This window comes from Seriola lalandi, unplaced genomic scaffold, assembly GCF_002814215.2.
Source record: "Seriola lalandi dorsalis isolate HSWRI2012SDOR001 ecotype SW California unplaced genomic scaffold, Sedor1 jcf7180002054501, whole genome shotgun sequence".
Taxonomy (NCBI): domain Eukaryota; kingdom Metazoa; phylum Chordata; class Actinopteri; order Carangiformes; family Carangidae; genus Seriola; species Seriola lalandi.
The window spans coordinates 461,500-484,571 of NW_019525054.1; the positions used below are offsets into that span (position 1 = coordinate 461,500).

The following is a 23,072-nucleotide window of genomic DNA, read 5'->3' on the forward strand; positions in this document are numbered from 1 at the left end:
GTGTGTGTGTGTGTGTGTGAGAGTGTGTGTGTGTGTGTGTGTGTGTGTGAGAATGAGAGATCAAGAGAGGGAGTTCTCATTCAGTTTCTTTCTTTCTCTCCAACAGCTTTCACTTTTTTGTGCTCACTAACTAGAGAAAAAAGAGTGGAGAGAGCAGAGAAGAGAGAGAGGAGAGGGAGGCTGGATGGGGGACAGGGGGTGGGTGGAGGGTGAGTTTTGGGGGGGGGGGGTTTGAAAGAAGAAAAGAGAGCAAGCCAAAGAGCGTCGGGTGCTGTGTCAGTCTGATATTTTCCATAGTGACAGCTGGGCCCAGAAGCTCAGACCCTTTTCTTCTGGCACACAAAGCCCATTAAGTATGCCACTCGCTCAATGGCCCCCGCAGCCTCCAAATTGCTCCAAGCTCCTCCCTAAAGTGTGGCAGCCTTTGTCATTGTAATCAGGCCTTGTTTGTGAAGTGCTGCCTGTATTTACCGCTGCTCAGGGCACATATTTGCCCAGCCTGCTGCTGCCGGGTGAGCGCAGGAGGGAGAAAGAGGAGAGAGATGGGCTAAGAGAGACAGGAAAACGATGGAGGTGGAGAGCTGGAAAAAAAAAAAAAAAGGAAAGGAGATGGGAATAGTTGCAGGCGTGAGCAGGGAGAGGATGGAGGAAAGGATTGGGAGGGTCAAGTGTGGAGAGAAGATGCAGAGAACGGGAAGTGAAGAAATCGGCAGAGGGGAGGCCTCAAAGAATTTGACTCGGTGACTTTGGAGGGTGACGGGGGGTCAGGCGGTCGACCTCAGCAGGGGGGGACAGACTGTGGGACACAGGGGAGGAGTGTGTGAGCACTGTGAAGCTTGTCTGGACTGCAGGGGTGTGATGGAGAGGGCTTATTTACAACTCCCTCGGATGTTGGCTCGAGGCGTTGCCGTGCACATTAAGAGATTCACGCTTGACGAAAAGTTAGAGAGAGAGAATGAAGAGTGAGTCCAGATTCGTCTGACTGACGGGGAAAGTGACAGAGAGGTACAGCAGACAGACAGAGGAGCAGACAGTGCAGAGGAGTGGAGCGATGTGATGCCTTTTGGCAGAGCTGACCCCATTCCACGTGTCACCCCCCCCCTGGGGGGGGCCCAAGCTGTGGATTGGGTTGGGTAAGCAGGGAAGGGTAGGAAGGGGGGGAGGGTGGTCTCTGGAGATGACGGTCATCCAAAGTGGCATCCAGACCAAACTTTGTCTGTCTCTTGGCCTTTTCTTTTCCTTGCACACGCCTGTTAAAAATTCATAATTCCCACAAAAGAGAGCGGAAGAAGAAGTGTAATAAGTGAGTAATGAAGAGCCAGAGGCCGTCTGTGTCTTCATCATGTCAAGGCGGCCGCACGTTGTTATACACCATCACAGTTGATTATGTTAAAGGAGAAGTTCACAAGTTTTCAAGTCTGTCTTTAAAACAATAGCCAGTTGCTCAGTTTGTTTACTGAGTCTAGTTTTGCTTCCTGTAATCATTCTTCCTTTTCATACTAATTATTTTATTCTCCTTTACTATTCATTCGTTTTTTATAAGCTGCTAAGCAAAATGGAGTGCTGCCAAACTGAATTTCATTTTGTTTTAATGTGCAGTGACAATAAAGAATCTGACTATCATTGGACATTAAGACATACCTAATGTACTTTCAATCCACAGTCCCAGTTCAATGCAAAAACACAGTCCAAAGTTCAGCCGAAGCCCTTGTGTTGCTATTCTTCTCCTCAGCAAAGAAAATAAGAAGAAACACTGCCGGGGAAACACAAATAAGACATTTTATGCTAAAAAGACAATGAGTTTGGAGGCAGCACTGAAACGATTATTCGATTAAAGGAGCTATTTGTATGTTTTGCTATTGCTGCATAGCTAACGTTAGCATTAACAGCTGTTTACTTACCAGTCTAGAAGAAACATTGAGTTCAGCATCAAACTTCATTCCTTTACTTGCTTAGAGCTGCCTCCAGTGGTGGAAAGCAACCCTCTGGTTTTGCTTCTATTTCTATCACTTCCTTTCTTCTGATGAAGTTACCATGCTAATCAGCTAGCCCAGGCCCATATCGGCCCGTCTAGTCACTTTCCAATACCGAGTCACTAATGTCCAGTCTGCCCTGAAGAAGTAGGGTTAAGGTTGGTAAGTTTTTTCTGCTGTATTTTGACAATTAATCAACTTAAATAATTTCAGCAGACTGATGGATAACAAAAATAACTTGTTGTTATTGTCACCATTGATAATTGGCTGACTTGGGCAGCTGAAGCTTCATATTTATTTCAGATAAAAAAAAAGAGAGAATGTGATTTTATCCCACTTCCATCAGAAACCTTATATCTTTGATTGTCCAGGTGGACTAATCACAGCAACCAAAACCACTTTCAGTAGTCCATATGGGCGTATGAGTGTCTGTTGACTGACTTGAAAACGTGTGAACTCATCCTTTAACAAACATGTTGGATGGACGTCTAAATGAACTGCAAAAAAAAATCCCTTCACTGTATCCTAGTGGTGGAAGCGCTTAGCTGTGTCTAATGGGAGCTGACAGATATGAGTATGATCATGCTGCATGGATGTTAGAGAGAAAGAGAGAGCAAGGTTGGGGGTGTGAAAGTGAGAGAGAGAGGGAGGAGGGACGGAGGGAGGCAGGGCAATAGAGCCGTAGCATTATGAACCTGATTGTTATCATGAGACCAGGAGCAGGACTCTGATGTCCATCTGTGCAGGAGCCCAGGACGTGTGAGTGTTTGTGTCCCATACTGAGCTAAGTTACAAAAGAGAGAAAAGAATAGTTCCTCTCTTTCTCATCACACAAACTAGACACAACTTCCACTTTCTTTGTTACTTCAAACACAGATGTAACAAATGTATTAAACGCAGAAACGTTTCCCTTCCAGCGGAGCGGTGACCCTTTTGTCTCTGCACCAGCACAGTCGAGAGTTGTTACTGTCTGAGATGCTGAATAATGATAATGAAAGCGTAGGAGGGAACATTTAAGGGGACTTTTGAATAATGATGATGATGAAGATGGAGTGAAATTTCCATTAATTAGCTCACACGGGTCATTTTCTCAACAAGGTCCTGTTTCCTGCTCTTCACTGTGTGTGTGTGTGTGTGTGTGTGTGTGTGTGTGTGTGTGTGTGTGTGTGTGTGTGTGAGTGTGTGTGTGTGTGTGTGTGTGTGTGTGTGTATTTGTTTAAACTTTATTGTCACCACCATCTCCAGGACAGCTGGAGGCTATGTCAGAGTTCAGCTGCTTGTTATACAGAGCAGAGAATAAGAGGAGAGGGGGGTTTTGTGTGTGCGTGTGCATTCATTTCTGTGCGTTTGCATATGCCTGTGAACGTGCAGTACGTACGTCCGTGTGTGTGTGTGTGTGTGTTTGGTCCTATCTGGGTAGGGGAACAGAAGGGTGGGGGGGGGGGGGAACAGTGAAGTTAATAGGCTAATGAGAGCACCGTGCTCAAGAAGAATACAAGAGGCTGTCTGGCATCCTAAGATAAAAAAAAAAACTTGCCATGGCATCAGTGGAGACCCAGCAGTCCTCCTCAACAGCGACACCTTCTTTGTCCACACTCCAAAAGCCAGTTTAATAAGCAGTGAATTCATTACATACGTGTGTTTCCCCTTCACGTGTTTGTGCCATGGAAGCAGAGAGACGGAGATGGGGAGTGAAGGGATCTGTGCAGGACATGTGTACACACACATATTACACACATATTAAACAAATGTGTTATTTTAACAGCTTAATGTTTAGTTAAGGTCTACATGGTTGTTTACAAGATGATAAAAATACATGTGTTTCTATTTAGTTTAGTTTAGTTTAATAGCAAACACTATTGCAGCTATTCAAGTGAACAGAAAAGGACCGGGGAAGTTGTATTTTGTGTAATAGCCACAGTTTGTGTTTATAAAAGCAGTTAAATGGAGTTTAGTTTAGTTTAGTTTAGTTTAGTTTAGTTTAGTTTAGTTTAGTTTGATATGATTTAGTTAAGTAGTGACAAGTCAGGCTTAAATTAGTGGGTTATGGTAATTTTGTTTTGTTCCTTTCAATAAAGTTTAGTTTAGTTTAGTAGCGACAATATGGGTTTGTTTAGTTTACTTTGAGGACCACTGTGATAAAGGAGTTTAGTTTAGTTTAATTCAGCTGTAATTGATAATTCAGACTTAAATTTGAAGGTTAAGTGAATTTTGATTTGTTTCTTTCACTTTAGTTCCATTCAACAAGACTTTTCACTATAATAGTGGGTCAACTGAGGTTTGTTTAATTCAGTTTAGTTTAATTTGTTGTAGTTTAGTAGTGTCAATTCAAGATTAATAACAGTTATGTGAATTTTGTTTAGTTTCAATTTGTTGTTTTCTTAGTCGTCAGTTTAGTAAAACCATTATTCGAGCTTATGATGAAGAATGAGTGGGTTTAGGTTTAGTTTAGTTGAACACAATAATCCAGGTTTTCAACGATTTTGGGTTTAGTTTATCTGAATCAAGAGTAACAGTTTGGGCCTGTGATGAATTATTTTAATCCAGATTAGTTTGGTTGTGACATTTCAGTTTTATAAAAGTGGATTGAGTGAATTTCATTTGGCTTCTTTCACTTTACTTTATAACTCATGATTATGCAATCTCAATGAGGAATAAAGTTAGTTTAGTTTTGTTTCTTTTAATAGCAACAGTTTGCGTTTATGAAAGTTTAGTTTTTTGCTTTGTGATAATGTTTTGTTTAATTTTGTTTGTTTTGATTTTTTTATTTCCAGTTTAGTTTAATTTAGTTTAATTTAGTTTTAATAGCACACCATTATTCAGCTTTTCAATCTTAAAGATGGGAAAGTTATGTTTAGTTTTATTAAATTCAGTTTATCTTTATTCAGTTTAGTTTAATAACTCAAATTAATCCACTGATCATAAAGGATCAGTGAAGTTGAGTTTAGTTGCTTTTAGTTTAGTGAGGCTTAGTAACAATAGCTTGGGCTCGTAACGGGTCAGTGGGTCAACTGTAACTCAGTCTTACAGTATAAAAGTGGGTATGAGCATAAGCCGTTTTAGTTCAGACTTTAGTTTGGTTTCAGTTTAGTTTTGATCATTTTATTTAGTTTTGTTTAGTAGTCTGCAACTGTCCAGCTATTGATTAAATCAAACTTCATAAATGGGCATAAATACACCTGACTGGCAACTAGAAATTGTTTGGTAATGTGCCTCTTGAACAGACCATATAAGAAACAATGATGTCATTAAATGCGTATGAAATAAAATGAAACGAAGAAGAAAAGCAGTAGAATGTGTTGAGGTTGCTTTACCCCCCATTACATCTTGGAGAGATGGGGATGGGGGTAATGGGAGCAAGCAATTGGAGAGCTCATTATCTGGCAGACCATCTGCTATAGGGAGGGAGGAACTGTCTGTCTGCTCCAGACACAGACTCTCTGAATAGGCCCGGAGTTCCAGTGAAAATGTTCCTCTAACTTACCTAAATTAGCTGTACATCTGGTGTATCTGGTCACGTGATGGAGGAGGGTGGTTGAAACCTACAGTGTAGACACCGGTCACATGATGAAATGCTGTTAACATTATAGCAGAGATTTGGAAAGTTGAATAGATTAATATTGAGTGAAGAATATTAGGTTAGACTCAAAGAATAAAAGCTCTAAAACATACAGCATCATTATAATATTCTTATGCGGTCTTAAAACTTTATGTTTAAGGTAAGATGTAATTTTTATTGTATCACTGTGGTGTCTGTTTTGCAACTTGGATATTCATATTTTAGATATTCGTGTTTTACCCTACATTTTATGATATTCTTGCTGTTTTTATTTTTGGAGTTTGCTTAGGTTGAGTTAAAGTAGTGCAGATCTAAAAATAGAGCATGAATGAAACAGTCAGATGAGACAGAGTGAAGTGTTTGTATGGTTTAAATCAGATTTCTGGGGGAGCTTAGTGAGTGTGAGAAGTTGCCGGGCGCAGCAGATGCTCTTTGTTGCTGCTCAGTCTATTGTTGTTGAAAGCTGAGACTGGGTGACGTGAGGGGGGGGATTGGGATTGGGTCCAGCTCCCGGCAGCAGGGAGGGCATAACCCCTTCCTATTGGCTCTCCAGGTGTGTCAGTCAGCTGCTTGTCCCCGCCCCAGCAGCTCTGCCCTCCCCTCCCCGGGGCCGGCGAAGTTGAACTAAAGTTTGAGCAACTTTGTCTCGCCAGAAGTAAAGTTAGCGGCGGCACTTGGCGGTCGTTACAGGACTGAAGAGAAACTGAGAGGAGGAGGACCGCAAACATGAAGCTGTGCCGCACTTTTCTAGGTTCGTATCATTGACTTGTTTTGACTCCACAGTGGCAACTTTTAGAGGTGAACTTTGTGTTTTGGCATGTGCGTCTGTCTGTAAACTGACAGGATTTATAAAGTAAGCCTGGCTCTGCGTGTGTCGTATCCTGAGTCTGCGCCTGCAATTAGTTTTATTAAGCCCGTTACACTTGCTACAGATAAATATTACACAGGACAAAGTTTTAAAAAGTTGTCTTCACTGCAGTTCTGTTTCTATTCCAAATAAAAGCCCTTCTAAAGACACAGTAGCCGTCGCTGCGCAGGATTAACAGAGGCTTATAGCTGCGCCTGATCACACCAGCTGTAACTTAAAAACTTAAAAACTTAAAAACTACAAGCTGCTAATTCATCAGACATAAACACTTTAAAATAATCTTCTCCTCAGCCTATAACTAAAACTAAACTTAGACCCCGTAGTAAAAAAAAAAAAAAACTGGCCAGACAAAGTACAGTTGGTCCCCTAGGGGACCGTGTGGCCCCGGTACCGTGGGGACAATGCCAAGCTGCGGGCTTATTAAAAACTTTTTTTGTTGTGTTAGTCTGTCGGCTTGTTCCATCTGTCGAGGGACTATAGGGGCCTCCCCTCGGTCCCAACCTCAGCGCTCAGTCAGCTGCTGCCCCATGTAATATTTATACTGGCTGCCTCCACAATATAGCCACCATACAACCTCTATAGTCTGGAGTGACGTGAGCATTAAAGAGCAGCAGGCCCCTGTGCCATCTGCATCCGCACACACACACTTTGTAACAGCAGAGGAAAAAGTTCTCCCACATGATACACAGCTGCTGGCCTTCAAAAGAAATGTTTTCCACTTTAGTTTTATTTAGTTTAGTGGTGACAATGATCATAGAAGTGAATATTTCTTTGATTTTACTTTAGTGCCACACAATACACAGTGAGGAAAAAACCTTTTCCCAGCTGCTGGGTAACTATACAGTCTTATCCTTTGAAATAAAAGCGAATTAAAGTGAAACGACCTGAAATAATAAAGTTTTCAGATGCTCCAGTTGAACACAATTTAGTTTTATTTTGTTAAGTTATGACAATTCAGTATTTTTTTTAATTTTTAGTTTAGTTTAGTTTAGTTTAGTTTAGTTTAGTTTAGTAAAACACAGTCATTAAGCTATTCAAGCTTATAGGATGGGAAAGTTATGTTTAGTTTAATTAAATTCAGTTTATCTTGATTCAGTTTAATTTAAACACAAACAATTATTCAAGCCTATAAGGAGAAATAGAGTGAGCTTAGTGAAGTTTAGCAGTTTCATATTTATTAAACTTTTTAAGATGATCACAAACGATCAGTGAAGTTAAGTTTAGTTGCTTTTAGTTTAGCGAGGCTCAGTAACAATAGCTTTGGCTTGTAATGGGGTTTCAGGCTTATGAGAGGGAGTTTTGTTTTGTTTATTTCAGCTTGATTTAATAATAAACAATCTCATCCTTCAAAATAAAACATATAAAAGTGAAAGGACTTGAACTAAATAAAGTATAAAGTATTCAGATAAATTGGGAATATAAATAAATAAATAAATACATGAAACAAAATTACTTTCAAAAATAGTTTTGTGTAATACCAATAAATGCAGTCTGATGTTACACTTAATGAGGCAGATAGTCAGAGCAGCGTGCAGACAAAAGCTTTTGTTGCCTCAACAATAAGCTTATGTAAGTTATTGTTTGGGCCTGAGAGCCGCAGCAGGCCGGAGCTGTCCACGGTCCTGAACTCACCCATACACACACTCCCTCAGCACTTTGGAGCTGTCCATAGTCCTGACATCAAACTACATGAAATAATAACTTCATGAGTGTATATACAAAATTGTACTTTATATCTTTAGTGTAATCTTTAGAAATACGTTTCACTCCGGCCACCGTACCCCTCGCTGTGAGGCTTCTCAGCTCACACCTGACCTATAGGCCTTTAACTTTCCTCATTGTCCCCCCTGCTGGATCGGGGCCCGGGAATTCTTATTTTTTTATTTTTTAATATTTCCCCTCTTTTGTTTATTCGATTGTCGATGCTGTTGTGTGAGTCTCCTCTCTTTCCGCGCCCACGGTCTGAAATCATACTGATGCGGCGTGCACGGCCGGTGATTGATTTCAGCTCCAATGCATAACAATGGGATTGCACAAAAAGAGCCTGCTGCAAAGAGATAAGAATTTAATAGAATTTCTGAAAGCTGAAGGTTGGGCTTTTTGAATATTCCCTGCGTACGCGGCGTGGAGACAGCAGATAAAGGATGGCATTTGTGGGGACTATTCTCAAATGGCTTGTAATGAATGGTTGTCATTTCCACTAATGGTTTCAAAACAGCAAAGCAAAACCACGGTGTGAGCAACATTCGGGAGTGACTCCAAGTTGCACTATTAAGACTGGCTGTTTGTTGTATAGAGCAGCACTGACAGCCTCAATGATCCTTTAAAACTATCAGCAGATCTGTAACTGGCAGTGATCACTCTTCTTAAAACTCCTGCAAACCTCAACCTGATGTTTGTTCAACACAATTTCTCTGTAGCTGCTTTTTTTTCCAGCGATAATTCAAATTGATATCCATCCCCTCTCCTCCCCAGAGCATACATAATTTTTAGTTAAGCTCCCTCGGAGACTTGCCTCTCTGCCTATATGTCGTTAAAACCCCCTCTTTCCATACGGAGGAATTATCAGATGCTGTCAGAGCAGCGCACATACACTAACTCTGCATACAACTACTACATCAATTCCCAATCCGACGAAAAAAATGTCCCCTGAATGAATTATTGGACGGTACCACTTTCCAGGATGTGTGGGGGGTGGGGGGGGTGGGGGGTGAAGGATTACAGCAGCTATAACCTCCATAATGCATTTGCGGAACATCAAGAACTTGTCAGTGGGTGAAATGTATAAAATATGAGCTCATTCTGGTGCGTAATATTGTATTGGCTGCGGAGCCCAGAGGCGCAGAGATGCGGTCTTAAACTGGACTGTGCGCAAGGAATGTTCACGTTGTTTGGAGAGGGGGGGAGCAGCATCGGAACTTTATTTATTTATTTATTTATTTTTTGTTTAATATTTGTATTAAGGTGTGTGCGCTGCTGCTGCCTGTTGAGACGGTGCTAAGATCTAGTTTGTAGTTTGAAGTTGTCAGTTTTCGTGGCTCAGATGATGTATGTGTTTGAGAGAGAGAGAGAGAGAGAGAGAGAGAGAGAGGGAGGGAGAAAGTCAGAGAGCGAGAGGGAGTGTATGTGTATACATATGCCCATTGAGTTAGTGTGTAGTAAAGGGGGGGGGACCTCAAGCCCTGCCCATCTGATGCTGGAGGTTTTACTACAGCTTCCGTGATGTCATGGCAAAGGGCGGAGGGAGGAGATCGGGGGGTGTGTGTGTATGTGGGGGATGGGGAGGGGGGTGTGTGGAGAGGGGGGGTACAATGGCTCATGAGGGAAAGGTAAGTCAATATTACGTTTTTTCTCGCTGACAAAGGCAAATGAAGCCATGTTTTTGCTTACAAACAAGTAACATCTTAACGCCGCGACACGGAGCCGTGCGCCGATGCGCTGTGTAGGACGGGCCGCCTGGAAACCTTCCCCTTCACCCTCTTTATTTATCACATCTGGACGTTTGTAAACGGGATAGATGATCGTTTTTTAAAGCTTTTACTCGGGATATCTTTTTAGCAAACTACTTGACAGTGACCTGCAACTCTTAGAACCCGGCAAGGACGAAGCTCAGAGGAAATATTGTTGAATCCAGGTAAAGAGAAATGAACGCTGATTATGTTTTGATTGTAAACTGAATGTTTATTAATATTTATCTTCAAATTTAAGCCTTTTTTTGCATAACTTTGGTGCATCTCCGGGTCCTTACAGCATTTCACAGCGCGATTTACCGAGATTAGTGCTGTTTTCCCATTTTCATATTTTCTGATTCCTCGATTATAATTTAAAACTTACGCTCATCTGGATCTCTCAACACTTTGACGTGTTTTCTTTTCTTCAAAGTGTAGATTTGTATTTATTTACATTTTCAACGCGCATCATCGGTGTTAGTAGCTACTGTAACATATTCTAGTTACAGAAGATGCTGCTTTTGCTTTCAGATGTTGTTCATATTTACACTGATGCCTTTATAATAAGTGGGAATAAACCAACTATGGCGCTCTCTCTGAAGCTCAGTGATGCGTGTTTACCCACTTCTCTGTCACTCTGCCTCTGTTGGGCAGTTCATCACTGTGTGTAGGGGCTGAGAAAAACACATTCGGCATACATTATATTCTTCTGAATGCTCTTTACGACCTGAGTCATACCTGAAGTGTATTCTCCACACTGTCCTCTAGTTTCACCTTCTGTACGTCCAGGAATAAACGAGCCCGTTCACTATAGCCGTCAGTGGCTGTTACGCTCATACGGGTCGTTTCTCGGTTTCTGGGTTGTTACAGTAAAGTGGTGATGCGTGCGTGCGTGTGTGTGTGTGTATGTGTGTCTAGAGTTCAGCACCAAATTGTGTTATTACGAGGTTACACTGGGCGTTGAGCAGGGCTCCCGTGTGTGCGTGTATGTGTGTGTGCGTGTGCGCGCGTGTGTTGATGCACGGACAGATGGATGGATGGATGGAAGGATGGAGTGAGTGTGTGTTTGAGAGAGGGAGAGGGAGGGGTTGGCCATTTGATCCTCTGCAGCAAAAAAACAGAGATGCTCTCTTCAAATGTCAGCCGCCTTTAGTGGTGCGCAGATAAAAAAGTCCTCAGAAGCGGCGCTGGAAATAAACACCGGCCGCCGGGGAGGCAGCGGCTCGGGCTGCACATTTCGCCGGATTTTGAAGTGCTCATCTCGTCGGATTCACCCCGAGACTGTGGTGCGGTGCAGAATGTGAGCCTGTGCGTTGTGTTTTTTTTTTCTACCCCCCACCCCCACCTCCTCTTTCTTGTTTTTGCTTAGATGGCCACGTAATGTGCTGTGTGTGTATGTATGTGTGTGTGCGCGTGTGTGTGTGTGCGTGCGTGAGTGTACGCCTCACGGTCTGTCAAAGCACCTGCGTCCTAAGATGGAGGAAAGAGATGAGGGATGATGATACACAGTGTTATGTCACCCGCTCTTTAAGTTGCTCTCCATCCTGTAGCTGTAGCTGCCTGTAACACACCGCTCATCATGTCACTGCTCTTTATGGGAAACTTCAGCTGCTGGTTGAGATGTTGGAGAATCTTTCAGGGCTGGAAACAGGGAGGAGAGTCAGACTAGATCCATCTGAACTTACTTCACTCCCCCTGTGTCTCTGCTTGAAGAGCATCCTCCCTTTAGAGACAGTATCCACTGATGCAAGTTTGGCTTTTTAAGGGTAAAGTCTTTTAATTGCAATGATATTGTTAATGTTAGGACAGGCTATATGAGAATGTTTCACTGACCTACTTTTAAAAGGTAAAGATCAGACATCTGTTTAAAACTGAGTCTGCAGTTGTAGTTGTGTGTGAAGCTTATAGGAAATGAAACCTATGAAAATGAAACAGAATGAGCCTTTACTCAAAGAGAAACGCTGCAAGTCTGTTTGGCTTCATGTTGACTGAATACCGAGCTCAATATTTAATGCATCACGGGCAGAAATGATAGAACACCTATTGTTTTTCTTCTGTTTACTTTTCCTGTGAAATGTAGCCCAGTTTCAGGGGATTACAGAATTAGGTTATCGGTGCCTTATGCTGTTAGTGGAGGCTATAACAGCAGAGTATAGAGCGTCATGTAGCACAGGCCCTGATCTGAAGTTGCTTCTGTGTGTGTGTTTTTTTTTTTTTTAGTTACAGTGATAGGGAGGAAACCTCTCTATTTATGAAGGGCTGAATGGCCCATGGTGAGGACAGCAGGTGCCGGAGGAGGGAGCGCAATAAACATGTTGGAGGAGCAGCTGGGGCCAAATTGCACCCTCGTCATTCAAAGCCTATCAGAAATCTAAGCAATACAAGCAAAGGTCAGGGTTGGCCAGGCTTTCAATGGAGAGGAGGCATTTAAAATGAAAGCCTGGAAATAATGAATTTCATGCCCTGCATTAAAAGGGAAATACATTTAAAAAAAAAAAAAAAGAAAAGAAAAGAAAAAGAAAATTAATTAAAAAGTAAGCCAAATGTGCATAAAATCTCAGATGGGCAGGGAAGAACGGCATGACATGCAAAAAGTGTATGGAACATCACAAACTGCAGCCGTAGGCAGAGTCGACTCTCAGGTGCACACGTCCCTACAGTTACTGATGTGACACGTGTGTGCTGGTCCTCGGATGCTGAGGTCAGGGTGGCTCGAGTCGGCTGTGCCTTCCCCTCCACTCCCCGACACCTAAACTCCCATCCCATAAGTGATAAGACCCAGCACCTGCTTCACAGTCACTTGAGTCTATTACTTCTTGTCACTGTGCTCTGTTGTGTTTGACCTTGAAGCTGCTATGTGAAAACTAAACCTCAAATGAAGGTTTCGACAGTATCTTTTTTGTTGTGCTTGTCTAAAGATTACAAATCCAATTCCCACATCTGCCAGGTAATTTGATTACTCCGTTATTTTGTGTGGCGATACAAAGAAACCAGTGAGTAATATAAGATCGTCCCGCTCCACAACTTTTGATTTCTCTGTCTCTTCTGCCATGCTCGCTGTAATCACACTAAGTTGTCTCTAAATCCTGCTTAACAGGACCAGGGGTGTACAGCTGGCCGCGGCCCTGTACGTACACTAATACTGTTACAGACAGTTCACCCTGGTATTTAATCTAACTATGGATTTAGGCCTCTTTGCTCCATTGTCCCAGTACAGTAAGCCGCAGGCCTGTAATGGTATTACTTGAGTCTAAACTTTGTTTTCTGGTAGGTTGAGTTTTTTTTTTTTGGTATCAGTTTGCAGGATAAATGTGTTGATTTTTTTTTATAGCAGGAAACAAAAGAGATTTTCTAAACTTTGCCTCTCATGCACAATTTGACAAAAAACATATAATCCTGGCAGTAAAATAAATTTTTTTAATCCATTCATCTTGTATTCACCCCCCACCCCCCCTCGTCCCCCTCCCATCCCCTCACTTCTGATTAGCCAAACCTCCCTGGTGAACGGCTAATTGTCTCGTACTCCTCCAATTTTCACTGCAAAATAACGAGCTGTGAGTCTTTTAGGTGGGAATGAGCAGCATCTGATCAAAGAATAAGAGAGTACATATCCTGAGCAGGCAAGGCTCAAATTAGTTTTGTTTTTCCATCAGTGGAAGGATGCAGATGTTCGGCTTTTTATTTCTTTTCTTTTTTTACCTGAAACAACAGATGAAAGTATAGAAAGGTCAATTATTCCACCTTTTCTGTGATTAATTACCCGATTTTATAAACCCCAGCTATCAAACACATCAGGCAGGTTCAAACTGTCCAGATGTGTTTTTATGTCTGTAGCAGGAACAGTGGCTCAGGACTAAACAAAGTGAGCAGGGACGCTGACACATGGCCTGAGGCAACGTGTCCTAATAGAGCCCTGTTATATATTTGGCATTTAGGAAAGGCTCTCAGCTCCTTGGCTCCAAAACTAACAATACAGGATGGATGCTCACTTCACCTCACTTTAAAAGAAGGAAGAAAAGTAATAAAAACATATATAGAGATATAAAAAAAAAAAGGAATAAGTGATTTTTGCATGCGTACAGAGATAGCTGAGACAGAGAGACAGAGATAGAGATGCAGACGAACAGTATTGCTGTTGTAATCACTTTTTTGCTGGGGGGGGTGAAAGTTGATAAACAAGCATTTTGCGAAGAGTGCTGGCTGGGCTTTGGCAAGGTTTGCATGTAATGGGCAAAGTAGGGATGGGCGTGGAGTAGGAGGAGGAGGGAGTGGGGAGTTTGATGGAGGAGGGGGCGGAGGGGGATGGATGGATGGAGGGTAGGGCTGGTCTGCTTCGGGACCCCTCGGATACGGACACGCAGCCTTTTGTTGTCTCACCGACTGTTTGCTTTCAGGTTGGCGTTGCTTTTAGCGTGCACTCTGCTCTGCTCTGCGGGTTCACGCGCAGGACAGTATTTGCAGGGAGAATCACTCACTGAAAAGGTAGAGATAACAGATGGGAAGGAAAGAAGATGGACAAATGCATCTTGCATTCTGCAAAGGCCAGGGATATATAGCTGTGCTCAAGTGAAAAACAGCTTTATGTTGTAGATATTTGAAAGAGAAACATCACTGCAGTCATTTTAAATTTGGAGCATTCATTTAGTCTTTATGTCAAAATTCAAATAATTTGAATGTTTTGCCTTGAATATCCTCTGTATGAATTATGAACTGTGAATGATTACTTTTCCACATTATTGCTGCCTGAAATTACATTTTCAATAGCATGGATTCAGAGTGCACTGACCCAAACCTTGGTCCGCTGGATGGATGGATAGGTAGCCCGTTTGTAGGAGGAGTCACTATAAACTCAAGGACACTTCCTCTTTCACAATGTTCTGCTGCCTGCTGCAAAGACGCACAATCCATATAAAGGTGAAAGCTAAAGGGTATAGATGTGTATGTATATCTGAAAAAGAATCACATTTCACTGTACCAGCTCAGCAGTGCAAAAAAAAAAAAAAAAAAGAGAGCGCAGGGAGAGAGAGGGAGAGAGGGAGCAGCTGAAGTGTCTTAAAGCTACACTAGTTGAAAAGTTCAGCCTTGGGCATTCATAGAAATATACTCCACACTCTCCCTGAACTTGAAACTGACGGGGGAAGAAAAAAAATACGACCACCACGACTGTGTTTTGTATTTAACAGCTCCACCATCACCAGCGTCTCAGAGAGTAGGAAGAATGGAAAAGGGATTTGTAATAGATTTAGTCTGTTTCCTCTTCTTCTTCTGGGTGACCAGGAAGATGAAGTGAAGCGCTATTACCTTGATGAAAAAAAGGGAAGAGAGGGGGAGAAAAAAAAGAGGTTTGATTTATGTATGATTCATTATTTACTGACCGTTCTTCACCCCGTCTCCCTTCGCATCACCCATCCCCCCCCGTACCCCCCCATGCTTATATATGCAACCTGAAAAGCTCGATAAAAATGTGCAAATTTGATTGATTCTAATAGCAGACTGACAGGGACCCCAGCTGGGGCACTTAACCATGCCTGTGTGTGTGTGTATGTATGTGTGTGTGTGTGTGGGTGTGTGTGTGCGCACGTGTGTGTGTGTGTGTGTGTGTGTGTGTGAAGCATACACTCTGTTAGTTAATAAAGGAGCGTCTGCAGTATGCTCGAGTGCCCCGACCTTCCTTCAAAGTAGCACCCCCACCCTCCCCTTCTTTCCTTTATCCAAACCACTGCCCGATCCATTGGTGCTGATGCTGATGATTTCATATGACAACAGCCCCCCCCCCCTTTTTTTTTTATTTTCCCCCAAATCTTACACTCCCCTGCCCCTCTTCCTCGACTCACTTCCTTGTTTCTTCTCTTTCGGCTGCTAGAAAATGAGTTTCGGGGCGAGCTGGTGAACCAGCGGTGGACACGAGGCGAAAGGACCAGCAGCCGCTGTCAGGCCTCCCAGAGACTGCAGAGCCGTCGACCAATCATGGTGAGTGACAAGGCCCTGCAGCCCATCCCCCCCTCCCCTCCCCATCCCTCTTCACCACTCACCACACCCCTACACCCCTTCCAGCCTGATTCTGCTTCCTGGGCATTTCCCCAATCCCTAACTCAGCGGGGAAAGTAAAAAAAAAAGAAAAAGGGTGGAGGCAGAGGGAGGGGAAGATCGAGAAAAGAGGCAAGCTGTGTGTGTGTGTTGGGGGGAGAAAGGGGGGGTTGATGGCCGAGCTGGACAGAAAAACATGAATCAAACAGCACATCAAATCTCCCGCTTGGCCCTGCCCATCCTTTGCTTCAGCCCCGCTCAGCTTAGTTCAGTTTAGTTAAGCTCAGCATGGCACAGCTCAGCGTTTTCCCACTGCTGAGTTCACTTAACTTCACAGGACTTTTTTTTCTATTGAAACACAATAAAAAAAAAAGAAACTCAAAAGGATGTCCTTGAGCTGCTCATACTTTTTTGTCCATGATATTTCTCCTTATCAGCAGAGTAGAAAAATACAGTCTCTTTTTCTTTTTTAACCCTCTGCCACTCGAAACCTGTCTTCCATCTTTTCTTTTTTTACTTGATCCTAAAAACGTATGACCCACATTGCCACCTTTTCAAGGATATTTCTACATTCTGAAAACATCTGGTCCTTTTCTTTGAGATGTGACACTCAACAAAGAGATGGAGGGATTGAGGGGAGATTGAAAGAGAGAGGAGTGGGGGTGATTGAGGCACGGGGGGGTTGTTTTCCCCAGGGCCCAGTAAAAGTAGTTTTGCTTCCCCCTGATGGCTCAGGTTCATCTGAAGAGATGACTTTTATTGATTTGGTTTGATTTCTTCTGCTGAAGGAGCTGAGGAGACAGAGCCGCTGGTTTCAAACACTACATCATGTGAAGCGGCCCCCGTCTGTTGGGCCTGACACTTATGATACCTGCCACACAACCTTCTCATTATCTTTTTAGACTTGTGGCGAACTGAGATGAATGATACGGACTGCGGATAAGAGCTGAAAAGATTTTTGCTTATGAGAACTGAAATCACATCAGGATGACATGACTATGCTTGAACCTTTTTGCATATGAAGTGAGAAATGAGTCGTCTCTCCTCACTACTCCGGTCTGCCTTGTGTGAATTATTAAAGTGAAACTGAGGGCTCGCTGTGTGGTGATCCAACATGGAGGCTGCGCAGCGTGGTCCGCCTGTCGAGGGAACTGTGCGGCGTGCCTCTAATTGGCAGCTGCTGTCCGCAGGTAATATTTGGAGATGTCAGTCTTCGTCGGCAGTTGTGAGCGCTCCTCTACTCGTGTCTCCACCCCACCTTAACCCCCTCCTTTCTTCATCTGCTCTTGTAAACCTGAAAATGAATAAAAGAGTCATTTATGTGCACCAGGGGACGAAGGGTGACCTTCTCTCTGAAGTCATTGCCCCCAGCCAGCCATTTACATAGAGCTGTCAGAATGCAGAGCAGAGCCGAGGCCCTCCTGCACCGACCGTTGCACACAAAGAAGGACATAATTGATAATGTACAACACAGCCTGTAGGGATGAGCCGCGTCTTCCTCCTCCTCTTCCTCCTCCTCCTTCTTTTTCTTTTTCGTCTGCTGCTGCTCCACATCACATTTCACACTAGTTAAACCCCAGGATACACACACACGCACACACACGTGTATACACAAGCTGCTGTGCACACAGTTCTTGCACTGACACACACACACACACAGACACTGTACCTTATTTTTTCATTTTCTTCTCTCTCTTGCCTTTTTCTTTCGCTCCCTTCCTCTGTTCTGCATAAGACGTTGCTGGTAATGTGTAGGCCCACCTACATACATCGTTCAAGGAGTCTAATTAAAAGACAACAAGGTAAAGGACAAGTTTTGAGCATACATTAAAGAGGACCGTTTGAAAGAGGTAATGAAAATCAGGTGAATGCCTCCCTGGCTGCATCTGGATTCACTGGCTGTGACTTTGTGTTCATAAAAATTTAATGAGCTGGAATTGAGAAAAAGGACAGGAAAAAGAGAACTCAGATGTGCTTACCTATTTAAATGTGCGTAACTATGGTTACACAAACATGAAAGCAATAGGGGCCCCTTTCAGTCCAGGTTTTGATTCATCTGATGACTATCAATGTAAGGAGGAGGCAAAAGAAGGAGGATGAAAAAGTAACAGAACAGTGACATGAGTAACAGAATAGTATAGAAGGTTTTCATGAAGGAGGGGTGTGTGTGGTAGTCTTATTCACATGTACACACACACACACACACACACACACACACACACACACACACACATCTCTCTCACACACATGTAGGCCCTATTCATAAACATACTCTCCCCCTTGCTTTCCTTCCCTCCCTCGTCATATTCAGAAAGGGGCTTTTACAGAAAGGGGGATGTAGGTGAAAAGACTCTCTCTAGTTGTGTTTTGGCCCCTCTCAACTCTTTTCAAACATCTTCACACACTGCTGGGCCCCACTGTTTTAACAGTTAGCATAAAGTAACGGATAAACAGCTGTTGATCCATTTAGATATTATTACTTAAATGTATCTATTTCAACCATTTACACATTTTAGCTAACTGTTGCACCTGTTTATTCCTTAGTGTTTTCATCTATTTAAGCTGCTTATACTTTAAGATTAGCTATTTGAATCTTATCTATCACTGTTAGCTAAGCAGGTGCTTGCTGACTAGTTTTCAGTTTCAGTTTGCAGAAAAACTGTCCTTTTGAGTGCTGTATTACTATACATCATATTATATGGTTATTATTATGCTTAGATTTCTCAGGTGAAGCTCTTTTAAACTATTTCATATGTTGAGCAGTTTAATCTTTAAAATGCACAATTTCTTATAAAGTAATGATAATTTTTTTTAGATTCTGACAAATGTAATGGAGTAAAAAAAAACACAATTTTCATCTGAAATGTAATGGAGTTATGTATGAAATAAGTACAAAGTAGCATAAAACACTCATGTATAATACAGGAAGCTCAAAATTGTACTTAATTACAGCACTTATTCCACCACTGCTCCTTTCACATATGCATAGAAACAAGTGCAGACTCTCGAGTGTAAGGAAATGGACTTTGAACTAAACACACACACATACACACACACACACACACACACACACACACACACACACACACACACACACTGACAGAAAACTTCTCATTGCACACTCATCCGCTCCTCTTCCCACACAGTGTTGTGAGTGGAGCACAGAAGGAGTCAACTGCTCCCTTCAGGCAGGGCACAAAGCTGCTGCTTGTTGCACGACTTCTACACTAGCAGCTCTTGATCAAAAGAGTGAAGGCCAGAGTGGCGAGAGACAGTGAGGACGAGCCAAGACGGTGGAGACCCACACAGGAAGGGAGGGGCTTGTGCCTGCACCTGTACCTCCGGCCCAACACTAGACGCTAATGAATGAAGTGCACCCTCCTTAGGGGGGAAAAAAAGAAAAGCCCTTAACAACAACAACAACAGCGTGCTTCATCTTCCTCTCATCCCTCTTTCCCTCCTTCTTTTCATAAGTAGTCTATTAGCAGGAAAGGGGCATTGCCAAATAGAGAGAGAGAGAGGGAAAAAAGAAGAAGAGAAACAGAGACCCCATGTTTGAATCCCACTGTGGCGGTGCCAACTTGACTATAGAGAAGCAACAAAGCAGCTAAGTGCCAGTGCATGGAGAAAGGGAGGTGTCGGCAACTGGGGGGATAAAGGGAGAGGTTTGGGGGGAAATGAAGGGGTGGTACAGGAGGGAGGAAGTGTGAGACAGAAAGAGAGAAAGAGGGGAGACCTGTAATATAAAAAAAAAAAGCCCAGAGTCCAGTAATCAAAGCTAATGGCTCCATTGTGTCTAAAAAGCATCTGATAGCTTTAGAGTGCACTGAGAGCAGCGCTGAGCATGGAGAGGTAGTGCTGAGGAGGTGTGGCCGAGGGTCAATATGTGTGTGTGTGTGTGTGTGTGTGTGTGTGTGTGTGTGTGTGTGTGTGTGTGTGTGTGTGTGTGTGTGTGTGTGTGAGGCAGCAGGGTTAACACCTGCTCCTTTGTGGCTTAAAAGCCGAGCGAGGAGTAAGCATCGGGCACGATAACTCACACACACACAACTGCTCTTCTTAAAAGGGTTATTACAGTGGCTTTTTAGCGGACTGTGTGTTTTTTGCTTTATTATTATTTTCAGCATAGTTTCAGCCCCTCTGCTTACAGGGGCCGTGGCCCCTGTGCGGGCGCTGCCTCTGCCTGTGCGCAGCGTACAATCATGTGTACCACTCAGGTGCAGGAAATTACAGGGAGAGTGATAGGACGTGTGTGTGTAGGGTGAGGGTGGGGAGGGCACTTGAAAATAGCTCAAACAACAGGGTTTGTTTTTCCTTTCTGCTCCACGTAGCCTTTATTTCTGTCTTTATGTTGATGAAGTGAGCAGGGCGGAAGCCTCAGTATGTTTTTATTCTGTGGTGACAGAAAACAGGGGGTGCGGAGGGGCGAGGGATGATGGGAGCGCTGTTTAGGGGGAATTACAGATATGATCATATCTTTGTGTCAGTTTTACCTTTCTTGTGTTTCAACGGGAGCATTCTGAGTGAGGTTTATTTTAGCAGAGGAGGGTGGGGACGATTAACTGTGGGTGCGTGGAGAAATACAGTGAGAGCATTGAGAAATCACCACTGATGGTCTCTTTTCTGTCTCTCCTCCTCTTTTCTCCTCCACACTGTCTTTTCTGTTTCTCTCTCCTCCTCTTCTGCTTTCTCTTTTTCCTTCCTCTCTCCATCCCAGATGAGTATAGAAGGTGATGATAAGCGGACTCGCACTCGGTCCAAGGGAATCAGAGGTGAGTGTTTGTCACTTCTCTCTGTCATGTCAGGCCCTGTCATTTAAAGGTGCTTCCTTCAAACTTTTCACTCACACACACACACACACACACACACACACACACACACACACACACACACACACACACACACACACACTAAGTCTAATAAGCATTCACTCACACTCCTTCACATGCAAACATCAGCTGAGAAAACAGCGGGAGTTTGAACGTGTGCACATATACTTATTAATGAAGTGTCTGTCAGTGTGTCCATATGTACAATATGTGCACATGTGACTGCGAACATGCTGGGGATGTAAACATATACATTATTTGAACATGAACAGATACAGTTTTAATCACAGGATGTCACACCACTTCTTCTTCTTATGATCATAAGTCACAGAGAATCATAGCAACAGACACTCCTCATGACTGCAGATCTGAGATTGCACTTATCAGATTCAGACTTTTTCTTCAATGTCAAAGTAATTTAGGCAATTGTTGTCTGTACAGTGAGAACAAGTGCTAGAAGAAATAGCATTTAGACTCGATGCTCAAAACATGGAGGTGTAGATAGTTTTCAGCGCAGCATTCAGACTTTCTGCAAAGTTTATCCCGAATAATGTTTCATCAGTTTGCATCAGATTTGTTGTGCACTTGTGTTATTTTGACCTCATGCTCTTATTTTGAAGCCTGCCAGTTAGGGACCATCTTAGATGCATGAGAGTTTTCAAGATTTTTATCAATACATCTAGAACTCCTCCCATTTTATTAAATCATGCACTACTACACAATGAGTTCTTATACATTTCACAATCTTAAACCTTCAGTTCTATTTCCACCTGGACCATCTGCAGTTTTACAGTTTTTATTTAGACTTAATTTAGACTTTTTATCTCATTTTGAAGATGGGGTTCCAATACATTATTTTTAATTATTGATTCATTTAGAAACAGTACAAGCACACTATTTTGCAGCTAAACTTATACATGTACACATAAAGAGAGAAAAAGGCAGTGAGTCTTGATGATCTCGCACTGGTTTAATGTTTATGTAAAATAAATAGATACAGATGTGAATATGAGCAAATGTACCTGTTTGTGTCTGTGCATGGACATGCATGTGTGTATGCAGTGAATATTGTGTCTGTCAGTGTGTGTTAATGTGTGTGTGCACATGCGAGTGTGTGAATAACTACGAATTTTAGTGTATGTCCTATGTATGAATATGAGTCTATGTACATATTGACACATGTGTGTCTCTATGTATTTTTATGTGTACAAGTGTGTGTATGTGTGTGTGTGTGTGTGTTTGTTTGATGTTTAGAAGCGAGACAGCAGAGCTACAGTTCACAGGGCGTTCAGGAAGGCGTCCAGTCATTCCAACTGCATGATGAAAGACTGAGAAACTGAGATGCTACACACACACACACACACACACACACACACACACACACACACACACACAGCAACAGTGTGTGTTAGTGTGTGATTCCTGTGCTCTTAGAGTATCTTGATACCCGGGGTCTTTCTGACATGTGATTAATGCATGTGATATCGGAGCCCAAACTGAATTCTCTAGGATCATATTGTTTTCTCGTTTGCTCGAAATGAAAATAGGATATTTCTCCAAACTCATTCTATCGCTCAACTCCCAATCGATGCCTATAGCCAGCCGAGAGTGGTGTGTGTGTGTGTGTATGTGTGTGAGTTGCGTGTTGTGTGTTGTTTGTGAGCGGAGCTTGATTTATGTTTTGAAGGCAATTACTATAAGTTGTCCCTGAAAGAAGTGCTGTTTTCTACTGATGAAGGCAGTTTTCCTTTTAATTTCATTTTCCCAATTATGATTACTAAAGTGCAACAATTAATCATGTTTTATTGCTGGAGTCTGCATATAATTGTCAGTTTTTCTGAACAGCACTATGCAATTTGGCTGATTTAGGTTTTCTCCTCTGTGTGTATACTCTTTATGTTAGCCTTTGTGTATGTGTGTTATTCATACAGCATGTTTGCGCAGGCCGGCGCTCATACTCCTGTTTGTTTTGTGCTTGCCTTTGAGAACATGTGTTTGTATGTGTGCATGTTTGCATGCAGATGTGTGTGTGTGTTTGTATGTGAACTCAGGAATGTGTAGGTGTTTTTCTTCCGCCTGATCATGCAGTCAGCAGTGTGTAAGCTGCTATGAGGAAGCCTCGTGGGATTCATATGCATTTGTGATTTATTGATCTGAGTTTCTTTTAGCAGCACAGCTTTCTGAGCAGTCGTTCACCTTTGTTCTCCCTGCCTGTGTCTTTCTTCTCCTCCCCCCTCTTTCTCTCCCCATTTCTCTCAGTTCCTATTGAGCTCGTAGGACAAGAGCTGAGGTAAGGAAACACCTTCATCTTTGTGCAAACCCCTTTCATAAAGTTCTTTTATGTTCACCGCAGAGTACCCCCACCCCCCC

At 42.8% G+C, this 23,072-nt stretch overlaps 1 protein-coding gene across 5 annotated transcripts in view; it reads left to right on the forward strand.

Annotated features, from left to right (window-relative positions):
- Positions 1 to 23,072, forward strand: part of myt1b (myelin transcription factor 1b) — a 107,933-nt gene that overhangs the window by 62,174 nt on the left and 22,687 nt on the right. For 4 of the 5 annotated variants that reach the window (XM_023413025.2, XM_023413026.2, XM_023413027.2 and 1 more), the window contains exons 2-4: positions 15,713 to 15,819; positions 20,591 to 20,645; positions 22,962 to 22,992. In XM_023413025.2, the coding sequence (XP_023268793.2) occupies positions 15,713 to 15,819; positions 20,591 to 20,645; positions 22,962 to 22,992 (193 nt within the window). Of the gene's footprint in view, positions 1 to 9,979; positions 10,035 to 15,712; positions 15,820 to 20,590; positions 20,646 to 22,961; positions 22,993 to 23,072 lie in introns of those variants that run through there. The other variant, XM_087175796.1, reaches the window with a different exon arrangement.